This window comes from Euprymna scolopes, chromosome 2 (genome assembly GCF_053919585.1).
Source record: "Euprymna scolopes isolate OS-2025 chromosome 2, ASM5391958v1, whole genome shotgun sequence".
NCBI classification, from domain to species: Eukaryota; Metazoa; Mollusca; class Cephalopoda; order Sepiida; family Sepiolidae; genus Euprymna; species Euprymna scolopes.
This window is the reverse complement of record NC_136483.1, coordinates 40,496,194-40,518,739: the sequence shown is the minus strand read 5'-3', so window position 1 is coordinate 40,518,739 and position 22,546 is coordinate 40,496,194. Positions and strand designations below refer to the sequence as shown.

The 22,546-nt window shown below is 34.8% G+C and overlaps 1 protein-coding gene across 2 annotated transcripts in view; it reads left to right on the top strand.

Moving 5' to 3' along the window:
• LOC145291331 (protein GUCD1-like) overlaps positions 1-22,546 on the top strand; it is a 59,145-nt gene that overhangs the window by 3,583 nt on the left and 33,016 nt on the right. For both annotated transcript variants that reach the window (XM_080137095.1, XM_080137088.1), the window contains exons 2-3: positions 1,478-1,580; positions 12,810-12,875. In XM_080137095.1, coding sequence (XP_079993221.1) covers positions 1,478-1,580; positions 12,810-12,875 — 169 coding nt within the window. The remainder of the gene's footprint in view (positions 1-1,477; positions 1,581-12,809; positions 12,876-22,546) is intronic.

Sequence of the window (22,546 nt, the reverse complement as noted above, 5' to 3'; positions counted from 1 at the left end):
AAAAGATTATGGTAACTGTTTCCGTCGCAAATTTACCGTTTGTATGGTATTAACCCCTTAACTCTGGGATTATTTTCTATTTCACAGCCCAGCCTTCGTTTACGCTACGCGCAAGCATAAAAAAAGAATTACATGATTTAATATTTGGAAAACTACTTGTTTTTCGTCTAATTTTAAATTTTCGCCAATTCTACACTGTAACAAGGCAGTTTGGTACGCGAGTGCATATTTAACAGATTTCGTTTATGCTCGCGCATAGTGTAAACAAAGGCTAGGCTGTGAAATGGAAAATAGTCCCAGAGTTCAGGGGTTAATAGCATGCAAAAGCAATCAAACAGAAAACTTTTTAGCCAATAAATACACAAAAAATGCCCCCTCTCTCATGTGGCCAGAAAGTGGGTGCTCATTTTAAGTTAAATTTACATGGAAAAGTGATCACCCACTTTTCGAAAAAGTAATTTCTTCATATCATGAAAACTATTTTTTTGCAATGGAAACGGTTTGCAGATTCGTTTTTAGCACACCGAAATCTACAAAAAAACATTTTCTATATACGAACGTGAGATGGGCCTTAAAGTAAAATAATACCAACAACTCAACTGCTAACGACAACAATGATAAGCGTGTTTTAATTTTTAACTACTGTGTACTTGTTATGAATATGTTAATGAAATAACTAAGAAATATGTTTTTTTTTTTTTTGTTCCAACTAGACTGTAGTTTAACATAACATTTTAATAAACAAAAGATACCGTAAAAATTGAATTTCATCATCCTTTCTCTGCATAATTATCAAAAAAAAAAAAGAATGAAATTGAAAAATAAAACAAAACCAATGAAATAGCAAACAAAGCAATTTTAATGTCTTTTTTTAGTTAAGAATAAAAGTAATGTGAAAAATGTAAATAAATAAATAAATTAAAACACAAAAAGCTTATCTAGTTAGGTAAAAAAGTAACTTAGCTTGCCTTTGGTAACATTTATTTTTTTTGTTTATTTATTGTTTCATCCATTTTTTTTTTTGCATTGTTTGTTATTCTTAAAGATTGACAAAAATAAACGTGAAAGTATTGTATAATTATTTCAAGCAACTAATTTTGTTTCGCTAAAATTTGCGTTCCGTTCCATTTTTTACATCCGTTCGCAGCCGCCATCTTGTTTACAACTTTAGTCAAGATTGCCAAAGTTAGATTCACCGCAAACGTAAAACACGGAAATGAAAACTCGACTTAAAGATCAATTTTAAAACTTTAGATTGATTATTAGTTTTATTTCATGACTAAAGATACAATTTAAAACAAAAATTTAATTTTATCCAAAACTGTTTTCAAAAAGCAACAGATGTGATATTTTCAATGGTCTCGATTATAAAATTGAATCACAATATTTCATGGTTACACTAAAATAATTTTACCAAATGAAGAAGAAAATTTTAAAAAATGGCATTTTTATTCATACTCTTTTTCTACTTTTGCAGATGAGTTATCTCCATCTGATGATGTGAAGATGATATCCGTCCCTTTTCAGCCACAAAAATACAATTGGGATTGTGGTCTCGCTTGTTCGTGTATGGTCCTACGGTAAGTGTAGCAGAAAAAGTTATCACAACAAAATGAATTGCATCTTGACAAATTTATTTTAAAACTTTCTTTTGTTCCATCATAATACTTCGATTGGATCTGATGATGTTATATGCAAATATATATTTGTGGTAACAATCTGGAGAGATCAAGGGATAAGCAGCCACAACTAGCATGTGTCTGCTGCAAGGAAACAGTGGCTGCATGCAGACATAAAACTAGAACAGTTTGATGTTAACGTGAAAATCATGACTATGCAAAATAGAAAGTGTTGGTTGTCCAAAATAGACAACTAAAAGAATGAATGTCATGTCATTTGTACGTGTTTTGGATGGTTGTATGTTATCTTTTGTTTTTGAACTGTTGTCAGTGAAAAGAAGAAAGAAGTACTACTACAACTGCTAATACTAAGAACGAACATCTTTTTTGTCAATGAAGAAAAGAAAAGAGTACTACTGCTGCTGATATCAAGAGCATATGTTGTTTCTATTGTGTGTAAAAGGAAGAAAATAATTCAGCACTCTGCGTGAATACTAAGAGTTGGCATTTTGTGTATTCTTTCAGCTCTAAATAATTTATCTGACTGAAATAGGAATTAATTAATCAAACACATCTTTCAATATTTTATTCTTTTTCTCTTTTTTCTAATATAAAATGTTTTTCTATCATTTCTTTTTTCATTGATAGCTTTATTTCTACAAAATCAATATTTGATTCCAGTCCAGCAGTTTTTCTTGTTGATCATTGCTGCATGTTGTTACATTAAATAAAATATAATTCGATTTAATTCCTTCTAATAAATACTTTGCCTGGGTTGGGATTATTTTCAAATGACATCTTAAATGGGGGGGCATGATTTTGTATTCGACCATACAAAGTTACTTGCCTTTGATGGGAACAAAAAAATAATAATTTTGAAAAAACAAACAAAAAATCAATACACTATTTAGCAATACTCGGTCAATACAGCTAGTATAATATGAATACAAAAACAATATGCATGTGAAATATTCTAATGTTTATATATATATATATATATATAGTAATAAGTTATAAAATATATATGGCGATTAAGCTACACAGAATATTCCGCATTTCATCCACGCTAGGATTCATCAGGCTGATGAATCCCAGCGTGGATGAAACGCGGAATATTCTGTGTAGCTTAATCGCCATATATATTTTATAACTTACTACCTAGCTCTACCTACGTATTGATCACTGTTGAAGTAAATACTTAAAGTTTATGCATAAATCTATACTTTCATATATTAATTTATGTGATTAAATGAAGTAGTCATATATATATATATATATATATATATATATATATATATATATATATATATATATATATATATATATATGAAAACAATAGGAGTGGGAAATGAAGCCACAGAACTATATATTAGTTGGGGGATAGAAGGGACTCTTTATGCCAAGGCATTTCGAAGCCTAATGCTTCACATCAGAAGAGTAGAGAAGATGCTAGGTAGCATAGTGGGGATGCGGCGTCTAGCATTGGATTCATTAGGAATGAAATAGATCAAAACAAATTAAAATTCTAGATGATGTTGGGGGTTTCGAATTCTAAATAAAGGAGGAGCGTATTATATATAGTGTAGTGCAGAAAAATGTATAGAGTCTTTATCATAGTCTTAAGTGTATGTGGTATATGTTTTAGGGTTAAAGTTGGGGCTTAACTGGATGTATGGTAGTTCTATTTTAACGGCGTGTAAGGTGTTTATTATCTACATCAAAGGGTTTCAGACTCTCTGAACTTTGCTAGAAAATGTGAATTTTTTTTGTGACATAAAGAAAATAGTTTTTTGTGACATAACAGAAACATTTTTATGAAAGTATATTAAAATAAAAAAAGAATATAGATAGATTTCTATGCGTCGTTCTGTTTATAATTGCTTATTTAAAAAAAAAAAAATTACAACCATTGAATTATAAGTGGTTTGCCATACTTATAGGTAAATGTGCACTGAACAGATACCATAATACTTAAAGTTAAATTCAAATTTTGATATATCTTTTAATTTAAAAGTGAAAACATACACAGTAAAACAATATGTTTTATTGTCGCGTTGATTATTTATTTGTAATGCAATTTAAAAAACCATTTTCGGAGTTATTTATTTATGTTGGTGTAGAAGAAAATGTATGAATGTTTTTAAGAAAGGTGTATTAAAAAATGGAGAATAAATTAAAAAAAAAAGGAAGGTGGTGGGTAAATCGCCATTTTAAAATGCTCTTATATTTGTCAACGGGTTAAAGTAGGTTTATTTGTAAGAAAATTACGATAAAATAACTTAAATGTAATATGGAAATGAACGATGTAAAAAAAAGAAGATAGTATTAACAATTGTTTATTTGGATAATTTAAACGCGAAAATAACAATTGGGATGCTGAAAACGTACACAGTAAAACAATACGTTTTATTATTGCTTTGCTTATTTATTTGTAACGCAATTTAAAAAAAACATTTTCGGGGTTATTTATTTATGTTGGTAGTGTAGAAGAAAATATATGAATGTTTTTTAAGAAACGTGTATTAAAAAATGGAGAATAAATTTTAAAAAATAGGAAGGCGGTGGGGAAATCGCCATTGTAAATTGTTCTTATGGTTGTCAACGGATCAAAATTGATTTATTTGTAAGAAAATTGCGACAGTATAGTTGCAATACAAAATAGTTGCAAAACATCCCCACCCTTCCCATGTTAACTAATAATTTCTAAATAATAGCATTAATGTTTCAGTGTGCAGGTCAAATTCTGCAAAAGTAGCGATTTGTGCTTATTTGTTTACACTATTATGGGTTTATGTTTATGTACGCATCCGCAACCGGAAGTCATAAATCGGATGTTGGGTTACAACACCCGTTACAAGGTCATATATAGATAAAAATAAAATTATTGAAATCAATAAACAATTCATTTAAAAAAAAAAAAAAGTGCAAAAAGTGTTTTCAATAACACTGCACAAAGTTGAAAATTTTATTTTTCTTTAAAGAACAAAGGACCATTCGAAATATTAACATATCTACAATTTTGAATGCTTTTAAGTTTTCCATACGGTTATTTTTAATTTGTCAAATGTGAAGAAATTCATCATTTTTAGCAAAGAAACGGATTTTATATAGAGAAAGAGAAAGAGACCTGAAGAGCAAGTTAAGCCCAAAACCGAGTGTAAAAGATGCATGAGACTGATGCATCCTATCGATTATTGTCCTCACAAAGAGTTGGTGCTAAATGACAATACGTTGGAGGTGGGAGACTGTTATGGTGGAGGTGACACAGTACGGCTAGAAGAGTGAAGGCAGTATAGGCAAAATTTTGTCAGCTGATACTTCTGATAAAATCATGAGTACTCCTTCTTTACATTCTGCATAAATTATATAGCTGTCGTGTCAGGAATGTCAGGTTGTACGGCAGTAAATGCTGACCCTGCACCCAGCCCTCTCTTGCACAATTGCAATACAATGACAGATCCATGATCAGATGGATCAGCAATGTGAAATTGGTGCTTCTTTACAATCAGATATGTCTTTTTAAATAAAAACAGTATTATGTAAGTGTCATGTTGAAAATGGCAATAATATCTGAAAATTATGAAATCTGATCTAGTAGATAATTTTTTTATATGTAAAAGTAATTTTGCAGTTTTCTTCAGGTAGTCAGAATATGGCCGAAAATCAGGTCAGAGGATTTACTGGAAGCACTATATTTGCCCAGAATAAATGTAATCCTTAAGACACATCAGTTATGCTGGTATGATCGTGTAGAGCGTTCATCCTTCTAGATAAACCACTGTAGAAGCATGGATGCTTTAAACTGCAGAAAGATTGACTGACCAAAAAAACTTGGAAGCAAGTGATTTGGCAAGATTACACAGAGTTGAATCTGGAGATAGTTGACCTGAAAAGTGAGCTTGCATAGTATCAGAAGTGTCTGACCCATGAATAAGGAAAACATAATGTAAAATGAATAGAAGAAGAAAATATGATCTAAGTTTTTTTTTTTGTTTTTTAAGATAAAAAAACAAACTTGATGTTTACTTTGCTTAAACCTTTAAAATAAAAAGAAAAAAAAACTTGACAAATAATTCCTGATGGACTTTTGACTGGAACCTTGGCTACGAGTTTTACTGAATTGAGCCAAATTGAAAACGGCAGATTTTTGGCATCTTTTAATACTGATTAATATTTGCTTGAGTAGTTATTATCACATTGACATACTGGTTTTTTTAAGATCACTGAAATTAAGCAACATTGAACCTGGCTAGTACTTAAATGAGTTACCATTCGAGAATACCATGTGCTGTATGTAAAACTCTGTCCTAATGGTCTTGCAAACTGAACACCACCTACCAATTTGCAGCTACAATGAGCAATCCTCTACTGTTCATTGTGATCTGCATGGATCAGACACTGACTGGTGATGACAGATCAATTTCAGTGATAAAATTAACAGCACTCTTATAATGAAAAGATAGTGACATCAACATAGCTATTTGCTTATTTGATTGACGACATTAAATGCATAGCTATGAACATTTATGTGTACTAAATTTAAAATAAAAAAAAACTATTGGTCATGGTCTGTGCCGTTTGTTTTATTTGACATGTAATGACCCATTTCTTTTTATCAAATGTTCAACTTGACTCTTTAATTATTTTCTTTGGCATTTGTCCAATTATAAATTTTCTTTCTCCACTTCACACAACCATAAGTGTAATTTGGCCTGTTTCATAGCAGTGTCCTTTCTATCCGTGTTGAGTCATGATCTCACACTGTAGTACTACACCACACTTTTCTACCACTACTTAACTGCAATTCGTTGTGGAGACAACTTTGATCCTGACATGGGAAGTGCTGCCTCAAATTTCAAGATATTTGTCTATGCAAGCATACTTCATTTCTATTAAGGTGATCAACCAAGCCATCATAATATAGTGAGATATAAACAGGTTGTGAGAAAATTCTTTAGTTGCATGCAGTTTGTATGTTTTACTTCAACTTGTTTATTATTAGGATTCACTTTAGTGTCAGTTGCTAAAGAAAACATGTGCGGAAGTGATAAGAATGAATTTAAGAGAAAGAAGGATAAATAGAAACATGGCCAGAGATAAGTTAGTTTGGGAGTCAATTTGTAAAAACTGTCTAGCACATGCTAGCCGAAGTAGCTCCAGTTCTCTCCAAACTCTACAACAAATGCCTTAATGAAGCTTGCTTTTCGGGCTGTTGGAAAACTGCTTCTGTTGTACCAGTATTCAAGAATTCTGGCGAAAGGACTGACCCATCAAATTATCGCCCCATTAGCCTCCTCCCACTTTTTGCCAAAATATTTGAGACCTTAATTAACCATGCTCTAGTCCATCACCTTACAGATGCTAAACTTCTGACTGACAAACAATATGGATTTAGACAAGCCCGTTCCACAGCAGACATCCTAACTGTGATCTCTGAACGTATATACCATTCACTGGACAAAGCAGGGGATGGCAAAGCGGTAGCTCTAGATATATCTAAGGCTTTTGACAGGGTATGGCATGAGGGTCTCCTCAGGAAAATTAGATCATACGGTATCACTGGTAGAATACTTAACATAATTAAATCCTTCTTAGATAAGAGAAAAATCCAGGTTGTCCTCGACGGTCATACATCTAAACAATATGATATAAATGCGGGGGTGCCCCAGGGTTCTATCCTTGGACCTCTATTGTTCCTGATATTCATAAATGACCTCCCGACAAAATTGCCTCTGAGATGGGTATATATGCTGATGATGCTACACTCTATGGCAGGCACGACAGGAAGACGAATGAACACATTTCTAAAGAAATGGCAGAAACACTAGAGGAAAACCACCAATCTGTGGTGGAATGGGGACAAAAGTGGTTGGTCGCGTTCAATGCCGCCAAGACTAAACTAGTTTCATTCAATAATTACAAGAAATCCTCTCTACCACCTATAGCAATGGTCAACGACTCTTTATCTGAGAGTACATCTTTCAAACTCCTTGGCCTAACGTTCACAGGAAACATGAGTTGGAACAATTACATTGAAGGCATTGCCAGGGCCGCTGCAAGAAAGGTGGGCTCTCTCTACCGTGCTAGAAAACTACTAACACCCGAAAGTATCCTATACCTCTATAAGGCCACCATTCGCCCATGTATGGAGTATTGCTGTCACATCTGGGCTGGTGCATCTGCTACTAGTCTCTCGCTCCTTGACAAGGTTCAAAAGAGAGTCGCAAACCTGATAGACCCTGAACTGGCATCTAAGCTTCAGCCTCTGTCCCATCGATGAAATGTTGCATCCCTCTGCCTTTTCTACAAGTATTTTAGTGGTGAATGCTCTGACGAACTGCAATCACTTGTGCCCCCACGACGTGAGCACCCTCGACAAACCCGACAGGCTGCTAAATCCCAACCCCACACTGTAGAGATCCCTAGATGTAAAAGATCTTTTTACTCCAATAGTTTCTTCCCCAGAACCGCTAGACTCTGGAATTCCATTCCAGGTCCCTGCTTCCCCAACAGTACTGACATGCAGAAGTTCAGGTGTAACGTGAACCAACATCTTGCTGCCCAAATCCCTACATAGTACCCCAGTAGTTGTTGCCCCTGATAGTAGCCCCCTACACCAAAGTAGCAATGTGCCTTGTTTGGGATGAAAATATAATTAAAAAAAAAAAAAAAAAAAAAAAGAAGTAAAACTGATGATAATGATGATGATATACTACTACTACTGCTAAAACTTTTGATCTTGTTTGCTTCTTTGTTTGCTTTCTTGTTTACATGCAGAGTGAATTACATCATCGTTTTGTGATGGAGAATAAAGAGTCTTTTCTTAAATTTATGTGATGGAAATCTTGTTCATATAAAGAACTTTCATAAGGAATGTAACACACGGATTCTCTTCCATTAATTATATGTCGCTCTTTTATTGAGATATATAGATCATAAACATGTAAGGCAAGTTGCTTGCTTGGTCAACATTATAGTAGGAATGTAATGTAGTCCTAGTTGGTTTTGAGTATGAACTTACGCACCAATTCCTACCAGGAGAGGCCCTGTCGGTGGGGCATTAGAATACACCGACTGCCCCCCTGCAGAGTGTAAAAGTCCCTCAATGGGGGTCCTGGATATGACCTTAAACTATATCCAGTGGTGAGGCCCTAGCTTGCGGGCTTTAGGGAGTGTGGAGCCACCCTTTAATTACCATTGCTCCCAGGTCCACTCTGACCCAGTGTGGTAGTACCTGTTAGGGTTCCAATTATGGGTTAAATAGAAAACAACAAATATATTCTATTAAAAATTTTTTCTTCAAAATCTTTGGATTTGCATTAAACAACCCTAAAAGGGTTGATATGCCGTAAAACAAAAACAACCAACCAACCAACCAACCAACCTAGCAGGAGAAGAGGAAGAAAATATAACATCTTGTCAGATTCACATCTAGTCTAGGTGAAAACTGTATTTTAGCATCAAGCTAAGGTTGGGCAGAAACAAAAATAGACGAAAAGTCGCATGCAGATGCAATAATGCGAGAATCGCCTGTATATCAATGTATGAGTTTGCAGTTGCCTGTTTTTGCCAACCAAATTATAGCTTAATATTATGCAAGGGATTTGCATGTACGTATAAGAAAAAAAGAAGATTTTTTGTCATGTATTTATTACAGCGACACCATCCATTAAAACAGATGAAAGAATAATTATGCACAGTGGATGATGTTATCTATCAAAACAGAGAAAGATAGGGGGATGATTCTTTATCATGTTATATCTAAACATGTCGGGAGTTTCATCGTTTATTTTTGTTGGATAATTAATAGATGGAAAGTCTGCATCTGTTACACAGTGCCTTATGCGTCACTAAATATTTGCTATCTTGTCACCGTGCACACTGAATGATGTCACAAGAGCGAATGATAAAAGAAGTTGTTGGTGGCAGAGATGACTGATGTAAATAATTGAGAGAAAGGAGATGAGAGAGATGAAGCTGGTAAGAGACGAAGAAAGGAAGACAGAGAAAGAGAGGGGGGAGAGCAAATAAAATGAATAATTATCAAGATAGAAATTTATACATGTTATATGACACCAGTCGTTGTATCTCAACTTCTGATATCACTTATTGTAATACAAATAAGCATATGGAAGCAAGAAGGACAGGCAAAGAAATTTAAATTACAACTTTTATTCTGGATAGGTTAGTCAGGTTAGTATTCCTTTCTGTTAACCGTCTGGCTGTCCACTTTGCTGAATCGAGAGAGTTGGTCAGTCACACAAAGATAGCAGTCTTGCGTAGTATCTGTTGAATGTTGACAACCGACACTGACAAACCACTCTATTTGGCACTGAAAATTCACTATTGACTTTATCAACTGCACAGCTGCTGCTACTCGTTGCTAACAGTCAAATTTATACGTGGCACACAGACCTAAGTGTAGACATAAATAGGCGATTACTTTTATGTCAGATGTGTTACTTTCTGCATCTTTGTCTCTCAGTGAGGAGTTATCTGTGTAGGGAAGCACTCATTTGTTCATTTCGAATTAATCTTAATAAATCTGCAGACAAATTAAAATTCTATTCCCATGGTGTTTTTTGAATTTCTTATTCATGTAATATATACTTTGTCAAATCCTCAAAACTGCAATGTCCTTACTTCAAGCTTAATTATTTTTAAGTTGAATAAATTCTTTTGATTTTTCTCTTGCCAAATTAAATTATGTTCTTGTATCAATAATGGGAATAAAAAAAATAGTTTCCATCATTTTCATATGTGTTAGGTGTACTCGATCGGGTTATAACAACAAACACAATTTGCTTCCCAACACCGCCATTACCATTTATTTGTAAATCAGGAGAGATTTTATGATATAATATATATGTACTTAAAAATGAATGAGATCATAAAGAATGAATAATGGTTTTATGGTAACTTAAAAACACGTTAATCTCATTTTGTGACATCTATTCATAATATAAGGGGCACTTTTTCTGTGCCTGTTTGTCCGTCAGTTAACTGACCTATCTCTGACCCTGTCTTTATTTATCCCTCTTTCTTTCAAGTCCATTTTTATCACTTCCTCTAATGTTTTCCTTGGCTTTCCCCTGCAAACTGAACTTGCTACCACAACTGTCCTACATCTACTAATCCAAGAATTCTCATTCATTCTTTCAATGTGGTTATACCATCAAAGTCTCCTGTTCTTCACACATCTCCCTATAATGTCCAGATTTAATCTTTTTCTCAAGTCATCAGCACTAAGGCTGTCTTTAAGATTTACATTAAACATCCATTGTATGATTCTTATATTATTTCTCTCCATGCAATGCATATCTTCAGCCCAGGTTTCTTTTTCATACATCATCACACTGTGTACATATGCCTGATAGATTTTTCTCTTGGTTGACACTGGTAACCCTCTGCTAGTTAGTAATAGAACTTACTCCACACATTTGTAATTCTTGCAATCATATTAGCATCTGCTTCACTCTGTGCTCCAATGATGTCACCAAGGTAAAAAAAATTCTGAGCAACCTCAATAGCTTTGCCATACAAATAGTTGCACCTGACTCCCTTTCCACAAACTGAGCAGGTGAACTTTCCTTTTTCTGGAGGCTTCTTAGCACTAGAACTAATGATCATCACTTTAGTCTTGATAACATTACTTTCCAAAGAATTCTTCCAAGTCTTTAACTTAACAAGTAGACTTTCCATTATTTTACGGGCAAATACTAAATCATTAGCATGCAGCATCTCTTCCAAAAAACTGTATGAAACTCCTTGTATACTGCTTCTAAAGCACAAATAAAAACAACAAACTATGTACAGAACCCTATTGTACTCCTACTTTAACATTAAAGCTGTCACTAAATGTGCAGTTAATTCCAACACAACTTTGACCATTTTTGTACATTGCTTGAACAACCTTCACCAACCACTTGTTTGCCCCTTGTTTGTACAGAAAAACAAGGCAAAAAATAGGGTGGAATGATAAAATTATCGCTCTAGCAAATATGACATGATTCCATTTCCGTTTGATAAATACCAGTTTTCTTTTTTTTGTTGCAGACCATCTACTAGTTGGCCAGTAATCCCAAGAGCAATAAGAACCTTCTATCATGTCTGAAAGTGACACAATGTTCAACGAACAAGATCAGAAATAAGCTGTTGTACATCTCATGTTCTCTACCGATCCAAGTTATGACAACAGGACCATTGCCAGCACTCTTAAAAAGCATTGTTAGATTGCCACAAATAACAGAGACGTGCCCAGAATGATGAAAACAAAGTTTCCGAACACAGTTATGGTCATTGGTGTGGTTTCAAGTGAGGGCCACATCATGCTTGAAAGTCAACACCAAAGTGTACCTGGATGTGCTGTAAAGTGTAGTCATCCTCTGGTGCAATCAGGTGACCGCTGGCAGATGCTTGGTGTGGCAGCAGGACTCGACACAGGCCCACAAGTCCAAAGAGACTCAGGCTTAGCTTTAGAAGGAGTACTACAACTTTGTAGCCTTCTCTCACTGCCCCCACCTTCTCCCCTGACCTGAACCTGCTGGACTACTTCGTTTGATCATAGGTCAAGAACATCACCAACATGACCTCCCACAACACTAAAGCCAGCCTGATCGCAGAGCCTCCGCTGGTGCTTATGGAAAAAGGCATGCTCCCAGTTCCGGACCTGTATTGACGTGGTGATTGAGGCCGGAGGCAGCTGCATTGAATAGATGTCAGCTCTACTACACAATCAAGTTACCTGAATTGATTTTTTTCAATAAAAGTTTTAAAATAAAGCTGTAGTGTTGTTTGTTTTAGGGCAACAGTTTTATCGTTCTACCCCGTAAAGGTTTTTCTTTTGCATTTCTCTCAGGATAAATATATCATCAGTTTCACTTTGCTCAGGGGTAAAACCAAATTGCATTTCATCTCCACTTATCTGACGTTTTATTTGCTGCTCAATTACTCTCTCAAGCTCTTTCAGGACTTATTCCATCAACTTTACGCCTCTATAATTTAACCTTTGTAGTGCTTCCTCTTTATCCTTGTATCAATTCACAATTGTTTAAATTTCTAGTCTTTTGCAACAACCTTTTGTTTCATGTAAAGTATACAATTGTTTGCTAAATTACATCTTTTTAATTTGCCATAATTATTATATATTTCAAAGAAATAATTTCCAATATGTTTGATTTTGAATTGCAGATTCCTAGATAAAAACTGTGATACGGTCTACTCGAGTGATCTGAAATTGTTGCAGTGTGGTGAAAGGTGAGAAAGTTTAAATTGATTCTTTCCTTACATTTACATTTTTAAAAAAAAACATGCAAATCTATACATAATTGAATTTATAAAAATGAAGAATTACAATATTTCATATTCTATTTCCCAAAAGTTAGGAATGTGTGTATATAGAATTAAAATTCTCTAGGCATTTGGAGTACTGTTACAATTTATTATGTATTCTGGGTGGCTATAGGTACAGGTGGGAAAAGTATAAAAAGGCTCAAAACGCAGTGAGCAAAGCCATTTCATTTATTAATAGCTTGCCTACGACAAACTATAAAAACAGTAAATGATACAAGTAAAATAGTAAGTGGTGGTTATGTCTTAAATGTAACATGCAGAAATACATTGTTCCTATACAATAAAATTGCACAAATTGTTCATATAAAAAGGTAATATGAAGATTTACATTTTCTTGTTAAAGGCATGTCTAAACACCAATCCTGTCTATTGCATTCCTGACAAGCAAATGAGGATGACATCTGGTCTTACTTTGCAAACACATGTGACATGAGAGTTCCCAATCCAAATTTCATTTCCACAAATAAAAAGGCTCAGACACAACTATAGTAATAGATGGCCTATTAATTAACGTAATTTAGTCTGCTGACATCATGAACCTTAGTCCTGTGAAATCTGGTCACGTGTCCCATGGCTAAACCAGAAGTAGGTATATATATATATATATATATATATATATATATATATATATATATATATATATATATATATATATATTGGGTTAAATTTTGAACATGTCTGCATGTTGCATCATTCCAAATTTACTGTGTTTTCATTTCTGAAAGACAAGGAATTACATGTGGATGAATGTGATAAAAAAAGATTTCACACCATTTCCATACAGCAAAGTGAGTTATGATATGTTTGAGACTAAAAAATTATTAAAAAAAAAATGTGCGCTATTTACAATGTTTATCTCTTATTAGTACATTTAAAAAAAAAAAATAAAATAAAATTATGGATATAAAAAATGATCTTGCATGTTATGTTCTGAAATAACAAATTATTACTTAGAAACTTATTATTTAACATGAGGAGGGGGAGTAAATATTCTGTACTTTCACCTAACAATTTGATAAAAGCGATATCGTAAAACTTGAATTTCTTGATTAAATAATTCTAAATAAGAAAAATGTTTCCAACATGGGGAGTGAAGAGTTTTCTAAATATTCTGTGCTTTCACCTAACAATTTAATAAAAGCGATATTGTAAAGCTTGAATTTCTTAAATAATTCTAAATAAGAAAAATGATTTTGTTCGTTTTTCAGTTTTGATTTTTAAAAATATTGTCCGCTTTGATTAAAAAAAAAATGTTGTTCATTTTGATTTAAAAAATATTTATTGTTCATTTTGAGTAAAAAAATTATTTAATGTTTGTTTTAATGAAAAAAAATATCGTTTAATTTTTAATATTTGTTTATTGCCTTAATTCATATTTCATGTTTTGCAACATTTGATTGTCTTCTGTTTCAAACATACGTAATCTCACATGCATAATCTTTATTTATTTATTTATATATTGAATAAACTTTGCGCGAGTCTTTTCTAGTCTCACACAAAAACACACATTCACATCTCAAGCTATATTACTTGTCATATACATACGCGCACACAAACATGCACGTCCACGTCCACATACGTACATATATTCACGTTCGCGTACATACACTCACATTCACATGTATATACACACACGCTAACGTACACACATGTACTCACATACACGCACGCATGGACAACGTCACTTCCCCTTTCAAAGGAAATCCACACATGCGCAAAGGACACACCGGAAACACCTATAAAAGGAAGAGACAAGCTGTTTCCAACCCTTTTCGACTTAGTTCTCGAGCTGAGCGGTCGTTGGACCATTCGGCCCTCTTTCGGGTCGCCCGCATGCGTTGCGCCCCTTTCAACTATCTATGGGGCATGAGCTAACAAACAGTACGTACACTTTATACGCTTTCTATCTCCATGGCCTGGATTGACTTTTCTCATTCTCTCTCTATACTACAATACACTTTCCTTCTCACCAGCTAACAGCGAGAGACGCACACCACACTGGATTGACTTTCTCTCTTTCTCTCTCAATGACAATAGACTTTCCTCCTCACCAATAAACAGCGAGAGATGAACGCAGACATAAACATGCGTTGTACCCTTTTCTTTCATTTGTTTCTTCACAAAATAAATGCCTGTTCGTTTAATTCAAGTAAATGCGTTGTTCGTTCCTTCCTCAAAGCAATTCATTTTTCCTTTCCCAATTCAAATCATTTCTCCTATTTTGTACGACTGGGGGATATGTATAATATATCCACCAGTCCACTACAGATTGGTGACTGACGTGAAACGAACACGCATGCGTGTGAGACTAGAAAAGGCTCGCGCAACTTCAGTTTCACTACAAATCAAATCGTGTTCCTTCCTTTTCTTTTTTAACGTAATTTATAAGTAAATAAAGAATGTATTCTAATCTTTAAAATCGATAATACAACGAAATGTTCAATTGCTTTTAACGCATAAACAAACAATTTTTCCCCCTTTCAATTCTTTTTTTATTATTAATATTGGATGAGTTTCAGTATAAATCATCGTGTTCTTTATTTATCTTTTTTTATTTTAAATCCAATTTTGAAGTTTCCTAGCGCTTTCTGTAAAAATTTCTGCTCATTATCGACAGGCTAAGTGTTCCAAAATATCTTGCTTGCTAGGACCTCGGCGATGACGTTATTTTTCAGCTGATAGACAATTCCTTACGATGGCCGTGGCTCAGATCCCTAAATCTCTTAAGATTTGCAGATCTAATCTGTTTTTTTCTCCAAGGGAAATAACTCCGGCTTAGAAACCAGTTTCTCCCCAAGGGAGATAACTCTGGGTCTGATAGGTGCATTAAATATAATAATTAGTTCTCTTCCACTGCAAGAACTTAGACACCAGGGTAGGAAAGTGGGATTGAGAAGTCAGTGTCTCTCCTTAGGGGCACTCTAACCTGCAAAAAGTGCCTGGGCAGCTCCGTCGGCATTCCCCGGTAAGAGTGCCATGGGCGATTAGCTATAAACTAACCCCTTCTCAAAGAGAGAAGGCAAAGCCTCGAAGGGTGGACCTCCTAGAACTGCACAGAACTAAACTCCCACCGCAAAATCAGCAAGAACTAAATTATTTCAGGAATAGTCTAATCTCTGTTGATTTTGGGGGCCCAGGATAAAAATCCCTAGCCAAGCATTAAATATGGTTATCTGAGGTTTAAAAATATAAAGGCAAATTAATTTGCATATGAAGGGAATATCTGCTTAAGAAAGACGAATAGGGAAAGATAGTGAGTCGATTGTTTGGCAGCTTAAAGAACAGATCGAAATTAAGAGGTGGCGCGAATTATGGTATCAGTGAAAAGGAGTGCTTTCAATTTTTATTTATATTACAAGCTATCGTGGCAAGAAAGTAAAGATGATGTGCAACTAGTTGAGACCACCTTGAGTGTTCAGTAAAAGAAAAAGAGAAATGATTGAATTAGCATCATGTTTTCAAGAATTGTTTACATAATTCGGGAGTCAGACTTTTTGAGAGTTGGCATCATTATGTTTTGCAGAGTTGTTAATTATGATTTGAGAGTCAAACTTTTGAGAGTTGGTGTCATAGTGTTTTAGAGAATTCTTAATTATGATTTGAGAGTGAGATTTTTTGAAAGTTGACGTCATGTTTTTGAGAATTGTAAAGTACAATTTGAGAGTGAGACTGTTTGAAAGTTGACATCATGTTTTGGAGAGTTCTTAATTACAATTCGAGAATTCAACATTTTGAGAGTTGGTGTCATCATGTTAGGGAAAATTCTTAAATATGACTTTGTTGTGTTTTGAAAAATTCTTAATTATAAGTCAAGAGTCAAATTTTTTTAGAGTTGGAATCATGTTTTTAAGAATTGTTAATTATGATTTGAGAGTTAGACTTTTAGACATTGTCGTGTTTTGGAAGCAGTTTATACAATACGAGAATTAGACTTTTTAAATGTTGGTGCCATTATGTTTTGGAGAATTGTTAGTTACAGTTTGAGATTCAGATTCTTTTCTATATGTTTGAAGGGATGAAAGCACACCACAGCAAACAAACCCATCATCGACAACCCAAAACCTCCTCAAAATCCATGAACGGAACAGGAAGTTTCGCTTTTGTTGTGATTGGGTTTCATATGGATCTTTCTTATTTAATACTTCATGCCTCATCAGACAGATTGTCTCTTATTGAAAAACAGTAAAAAAGAATATGAAAGATTAGTTGTATTTGGCCATGAATAGAGAGCTAGTTTGTCTGACTATGTATGAAAAGCTAGTTGTGCCTGTGTTACATTGTGTATGAATACTAACATATTCCATAACGACGTATATGTTGAATAGTTGGGTTTATATTTTATCTGTATATTTGTGTATGTGTAAATGCGTGTATGTATATACATTGTATCATTTAGTTGATCGTCTAGTGTGTACATTTTAACATTTATGCAACAGTTCTAACAGGAAACGATTGACGTTGACGTATCAAAACAGTTGTAGACAAATAGTTCTTTTTAGCAGATGTAAATAACACAACACATACCTGAATTATTTACGAACATTTTTACTGCATTTTTAGAGATTACACGTTTTTACATCTTGGCTGCCTGAAATGACGCTGCTCCCTGCATCATTTTGAGTCGTCCGTTCTCTCTGATGTCCAGCTAACGACTGCCTAGAATCTCCCCAAATCTACATGTCATCACGTCATTACATGTCTCAGACCAACAGCTGATGTCCCCAATCTAGTTATTTGCTTATGCAAACCAAAATCATGTTTACATCTATTTTCACATTCGTTTTGCGATATTATATGTCAATCATTTTTTCCCAATTTAATTGTTTATTTTTCTAATCATAATAATTGATCCAGCGACCCCGCCTCGCCTGAATCAATTAATAATAATAATAATAATAATGTTTTTATCCTTGACCCTGCTTGCCACAGTTAACATATACTACGTTATGATCACAGCCCAAAGGGTCACAACATTACAGCTGTGTATAAAAAGCTAGTCGTGTCTGGCCTTGCATGAAGAGCTAGTCGTGTCTAGCCTTGCATGAAGAGCTAGTCGTGTCTGGCCTTGCATGAAGAACTAGTCGTGTCTGGCCATGTATGCAAAGGCAGTAATGCCTGACAGCATATGAAAGGACAGTTTTGTTTAACCGTCTATGAAGAGTTAACATTTAATGCTTCCAAGACAAAACTTTTTTCTTTTAACAATTCCAGGAAACTTTTTTAACCACTGATTTCCATGACTCATAGCACTACACTTGAGAGCTCATCATTCTTAACTCCTCGGCCTAATATTCATAAGTAACATGAATTAAAACAAATACATACATTGCCAAGACTGCTGTAAAGCTGGTGGGTTCCCTCTACTACACAAGCAAAATACTCACATGTTGTCAATATTCTATATCCCTACAAAGCCATAATTTTCCCATGTATGGAAATCTGTTGCCACATCTTTTTTTTTTTTTTTTTTTTGTGTGATGTCTTTCGGCGGTCAGAGCCCTCCAAGGTCACTGTGGCAAGCGGCCTCCAGTTGGGACAGTATAGGCGGCGTCGAATCAATAGACCGCTGCACCGTTTCGCTGTCCCTCTTTACACAGACAAGCATGTGGTGTAAGCTATTAGATTCACTGCGTCTCATAGCGGTATAACCGGGGATCTGAGGTTCGTCTGGTACAGACTTCAGCCAGGTATCCAGCGCCGACTTGAACGATTCTGTTTTGCAGTTCGTGATCTCTCTGATGTTACGTGGTAGGCAATTGAAGAGCGTAGGACCCCGGGAATTTAAACTCGATTCCCTGAGCCATCGGATCCAGTTGTCCCTGGCACTGGTTAGGGGTGGTACCACACACCTTCTGCCACGTTTTGAGATATGGTGCTGTATACCAGCGTTGGGCACCTGGTTCTCCATCATACGCCAGGTATAGATGATTGAATATCTTTCTTGCCTGCGTTGAATCGATTTGATATTCAACGTATCCAGCAGTTGCCAATAATTCAATTGACTATAACCAGTTATCTTTCTTAGAAACGACTTCTGGATGGCTTCTAATGCTTGAATATGACCTTTTCTGTCCGGAGTCCACAGCTGACAACAGTAATCAATGTGCAGCAACACCAGCGACTTCCAGAGTGTCAGCATTAGGTTTTTTTGTCTCGTTTTGAAAATGCGTAGAATCCAACTGGAAAGGCTCCGTGCAGTTGAACAAACTTTGTCGATCTGGGAGGTGAATGTACCATCAGAATCCAACGTTACTCCCAGATCGCGCACAGTATCTTTGGTTTTAATTAGCTTCCCGTCTTGGGTCGAGTACTTAGATGCTTCTCTCAGGTCCTTCCTTCTACCGTATTTGATACACTCGAATTTCCCGGAGTTAAACTGCATATTGTTGTCATCCACCCATTGGTAGATAGCGTCTAGATCATCTTGGAGAGCTTGTACATCAGAAGAATCTTTTATTTTCCTGCCAATCCTGGTGTCATCGGCAAAACTTGAGACGAAAGACGATTTGACTTTTTCGTCTATGTCGCCGATTAGTACGAGGAACAGCAGCGGACCAAGTACTGAACCTTGGGGAACGCCAGATAGCACTTTAGTTGGGGGAGATGCAGAGCCATTTACTACAACTGTCTGGTAGCGATCTGTTAGGAATGATTTAATCCATAGGATCAATTTACCTCCAATTCCAAGATGTTGGAGCTTTTCGATGGTTACTGCAAAGTCCACTTTGTCGAACGCCTTTGCAAAGTCTAGGTATATCACGTCGACATTACATTCATTGTCTATAGTATTAATGATCCTATCATGATGGATTAGAAGCTGACTTAAGCAGGATCTTCCGGTTCTGAATCCATGCTGCCCTGGATTGAACAGACTGTGGTTGTTGAGGAATTCCACCAAGTACTTTCGAAGGACCTTTTCGAATACTTTTGTAATGTGGGATGTTAGTGCCACTGGTCGATATTGCTTGGGGAGAGATTGACCGTCACCTTTGTATATTGGGATAATGTTAGCGCGCTTAGAGTCGGCTGGGACTATCCCTTTGTCCAGTGATGCCCTCCATAATATGAATAGTGGCTTAGCCAGCTGCTTTTTACATTCCTTAAGGAGTAGTGCTGGAGTGATGCATCTACCATTAATCTCTCCCTATTAGACAAGGTGCAAAAAAGAGTTTCCAATATGTCAATTAAGTTCCAACTTATCCCATTACTGCAATGTTGCATCTTTGTACTTGTTTTACAAGTACTTTAATGGAATGTGCCCCAAAAAACTTCTAGAACTGGTGCCTCCTCAACGTAAACATCCCTGAATAATGTAACAAGCAGCAAAATTCTACCCCTTCACTGTAGAGATCTCCATATGCCAGAAAGCTTTCTACTCTAATAGTTTCTATAGTTTCTTCCTTCAAACTGCTAGACTTTGGAATTCCCTTCCTGTTTCTTGCATCCTTCATGCAGAAAATGTAATGCAAACAGACATCTCGTTGCTCAACTCCCTATTTAGTAGGCATGGTCCCTTATGTCTCAGTGATACTGTGTGCTGTTTTGGGATGAATAACAGTAAAAAAAGAAAAGGACATCTTATGAAATGTTGAAATTTAAATTACATAAATATTTTTTATTTTTAACATAAGTAGACATGGCACAAAATGATGTATATTGTTTAAAACAGTTGTTGCATGCTGGTCCTTTTTTTTGTTAAAATTTTGTAAAGTTTAATTGAATTATGATATCATTTGGTCATTACATCAATAGAATAACATTGTTACAGATTATAACATACCTTTTAAAAAGTTACGTTTGAACATGAATTGCCACAAGCAAATGATATTTGGTCTAACAAAATTATTAAATAGAAATAGAATAGAATAAACAATGAATTACAATGATCATTTATAATTATAAAGATTTCTTAATAACAGATTAAGATAAGGATTTATAGTTATCTCTAAACTAAAGAGTTCTGAAACACTGGAAGATAATCAGTGCAAATCCAGGGTTTAACTTAATAAAAAAATGAAAATATAGAGAAATCTTTATGGTGCATGTACCTGTCGTAGAATGAAAATATCATATTCGAAAAATCATATAAATTAAGTTGTTTTTTTTTTATATAGAAAAATCATTTTTTTTTAATGATGTTTAGCTATTAATAGTATATTACAGCCATTATAAGACTGACATTAAAATCTCGGTAGTTAGAATTCAGTTGTCTCCCTTTATTAAATACTAGCCTGGGTGCTTGGAGGTGTGTGTTGAGCAAAAAAAAAAAAAGTGGTAGTAGGTAGGCAGGCTCGAACCCATACAGCAAAGGTAGAAAAGAATGTGAAAAAAAAAAGTGATGTCTTTTCTGTTGCACCCATCACCAAACTGGAAGTGACGAATGTTTAAATTAATGCTAGTCAATCGAAAAGAGGAGATGACTTTTGAGAATATCGGCGAAAAAAGCGACGCCTCCCTGTAGAAAAGTGCCCAGTTAAAGGTGAAGGAATTAATATTTTTAGCCAATTTTTCGATATTTGTCATCCAAAGGGTCGAGCTTCAAAACATTACCAATCTCGTGAAAATCAGTTACCTCTGTCAAAAGTTTTAGGCAGACATACAAACATACATACATACATACATACATATTAAACAGACAGGTGAGATTTATATTGCAGATCAAGACGCACTGTTGTCATAAGATTCAATTCTTTTAATATTTGATGAATTTATGATTTCTGGAATATGACAGGTATGTCCATCATAAAGATTTTTCTGTATTTTTTTGTTTTTGAAAAAGCTAGATAACTTTTAACAAAGGAGATAATTCATGACAACTTATTGCATTTAATGTAATGAAAATATTAATTTGGAAATCATTTTTGATTGCTGATAAGAAATTTGTTATTACGTTTCTGAATTTTTGAGATGAGGATTGGTTATTTGTATTATTTGGATTCATCAGACTACTGTTCTCATCTTGAGTTTCATTTTCACAACATTTCGGTTGCTGTAACCACCGATCTTCTTCAGGTGTATCTTGTTGAACTGGGGAATGTTTCTGTCGAGCTTGGGAATTTGAACGGAATTCGGAATGGAACCCTTTGTTTACTTCATGGGAGTAGCATGCTCTCAATTATTTAGCTATGACTGGATAGAGGTCCTAAATAATTTGCAATTGTATTTTTTGGTCACACACACTGAGAACTGATCTTCAACCTTTAGAAGAATATCACTTTCACAATTGATTTTTTCAAGTACCCCAACCACTGCACAAGGACCTGTGGCGCAGGTTAGAGTACTTGGAGAGTTACTATTAACTGTCAATATCCAATGCAATCAGTCTGACAATCATATGAAATGAAAGAAAAATAAATTCTATATATCGTTAAGAACAATAGTAAGTTTTTTAAGAGTGCTCTATTTTCAAGGGAAAGAACTTATATAGCTTAAATAAAAAAAACTTTTTCATATTTCCCTTCAGATTCCTGCCCCTCAAGAGAGCTTCAATAATTATTATTTTTAATAAATATTATTTTCTTTCTGAATTTTTTAAACGAAGATCGATAATTTGTATTATTTGAATTATTCAAACT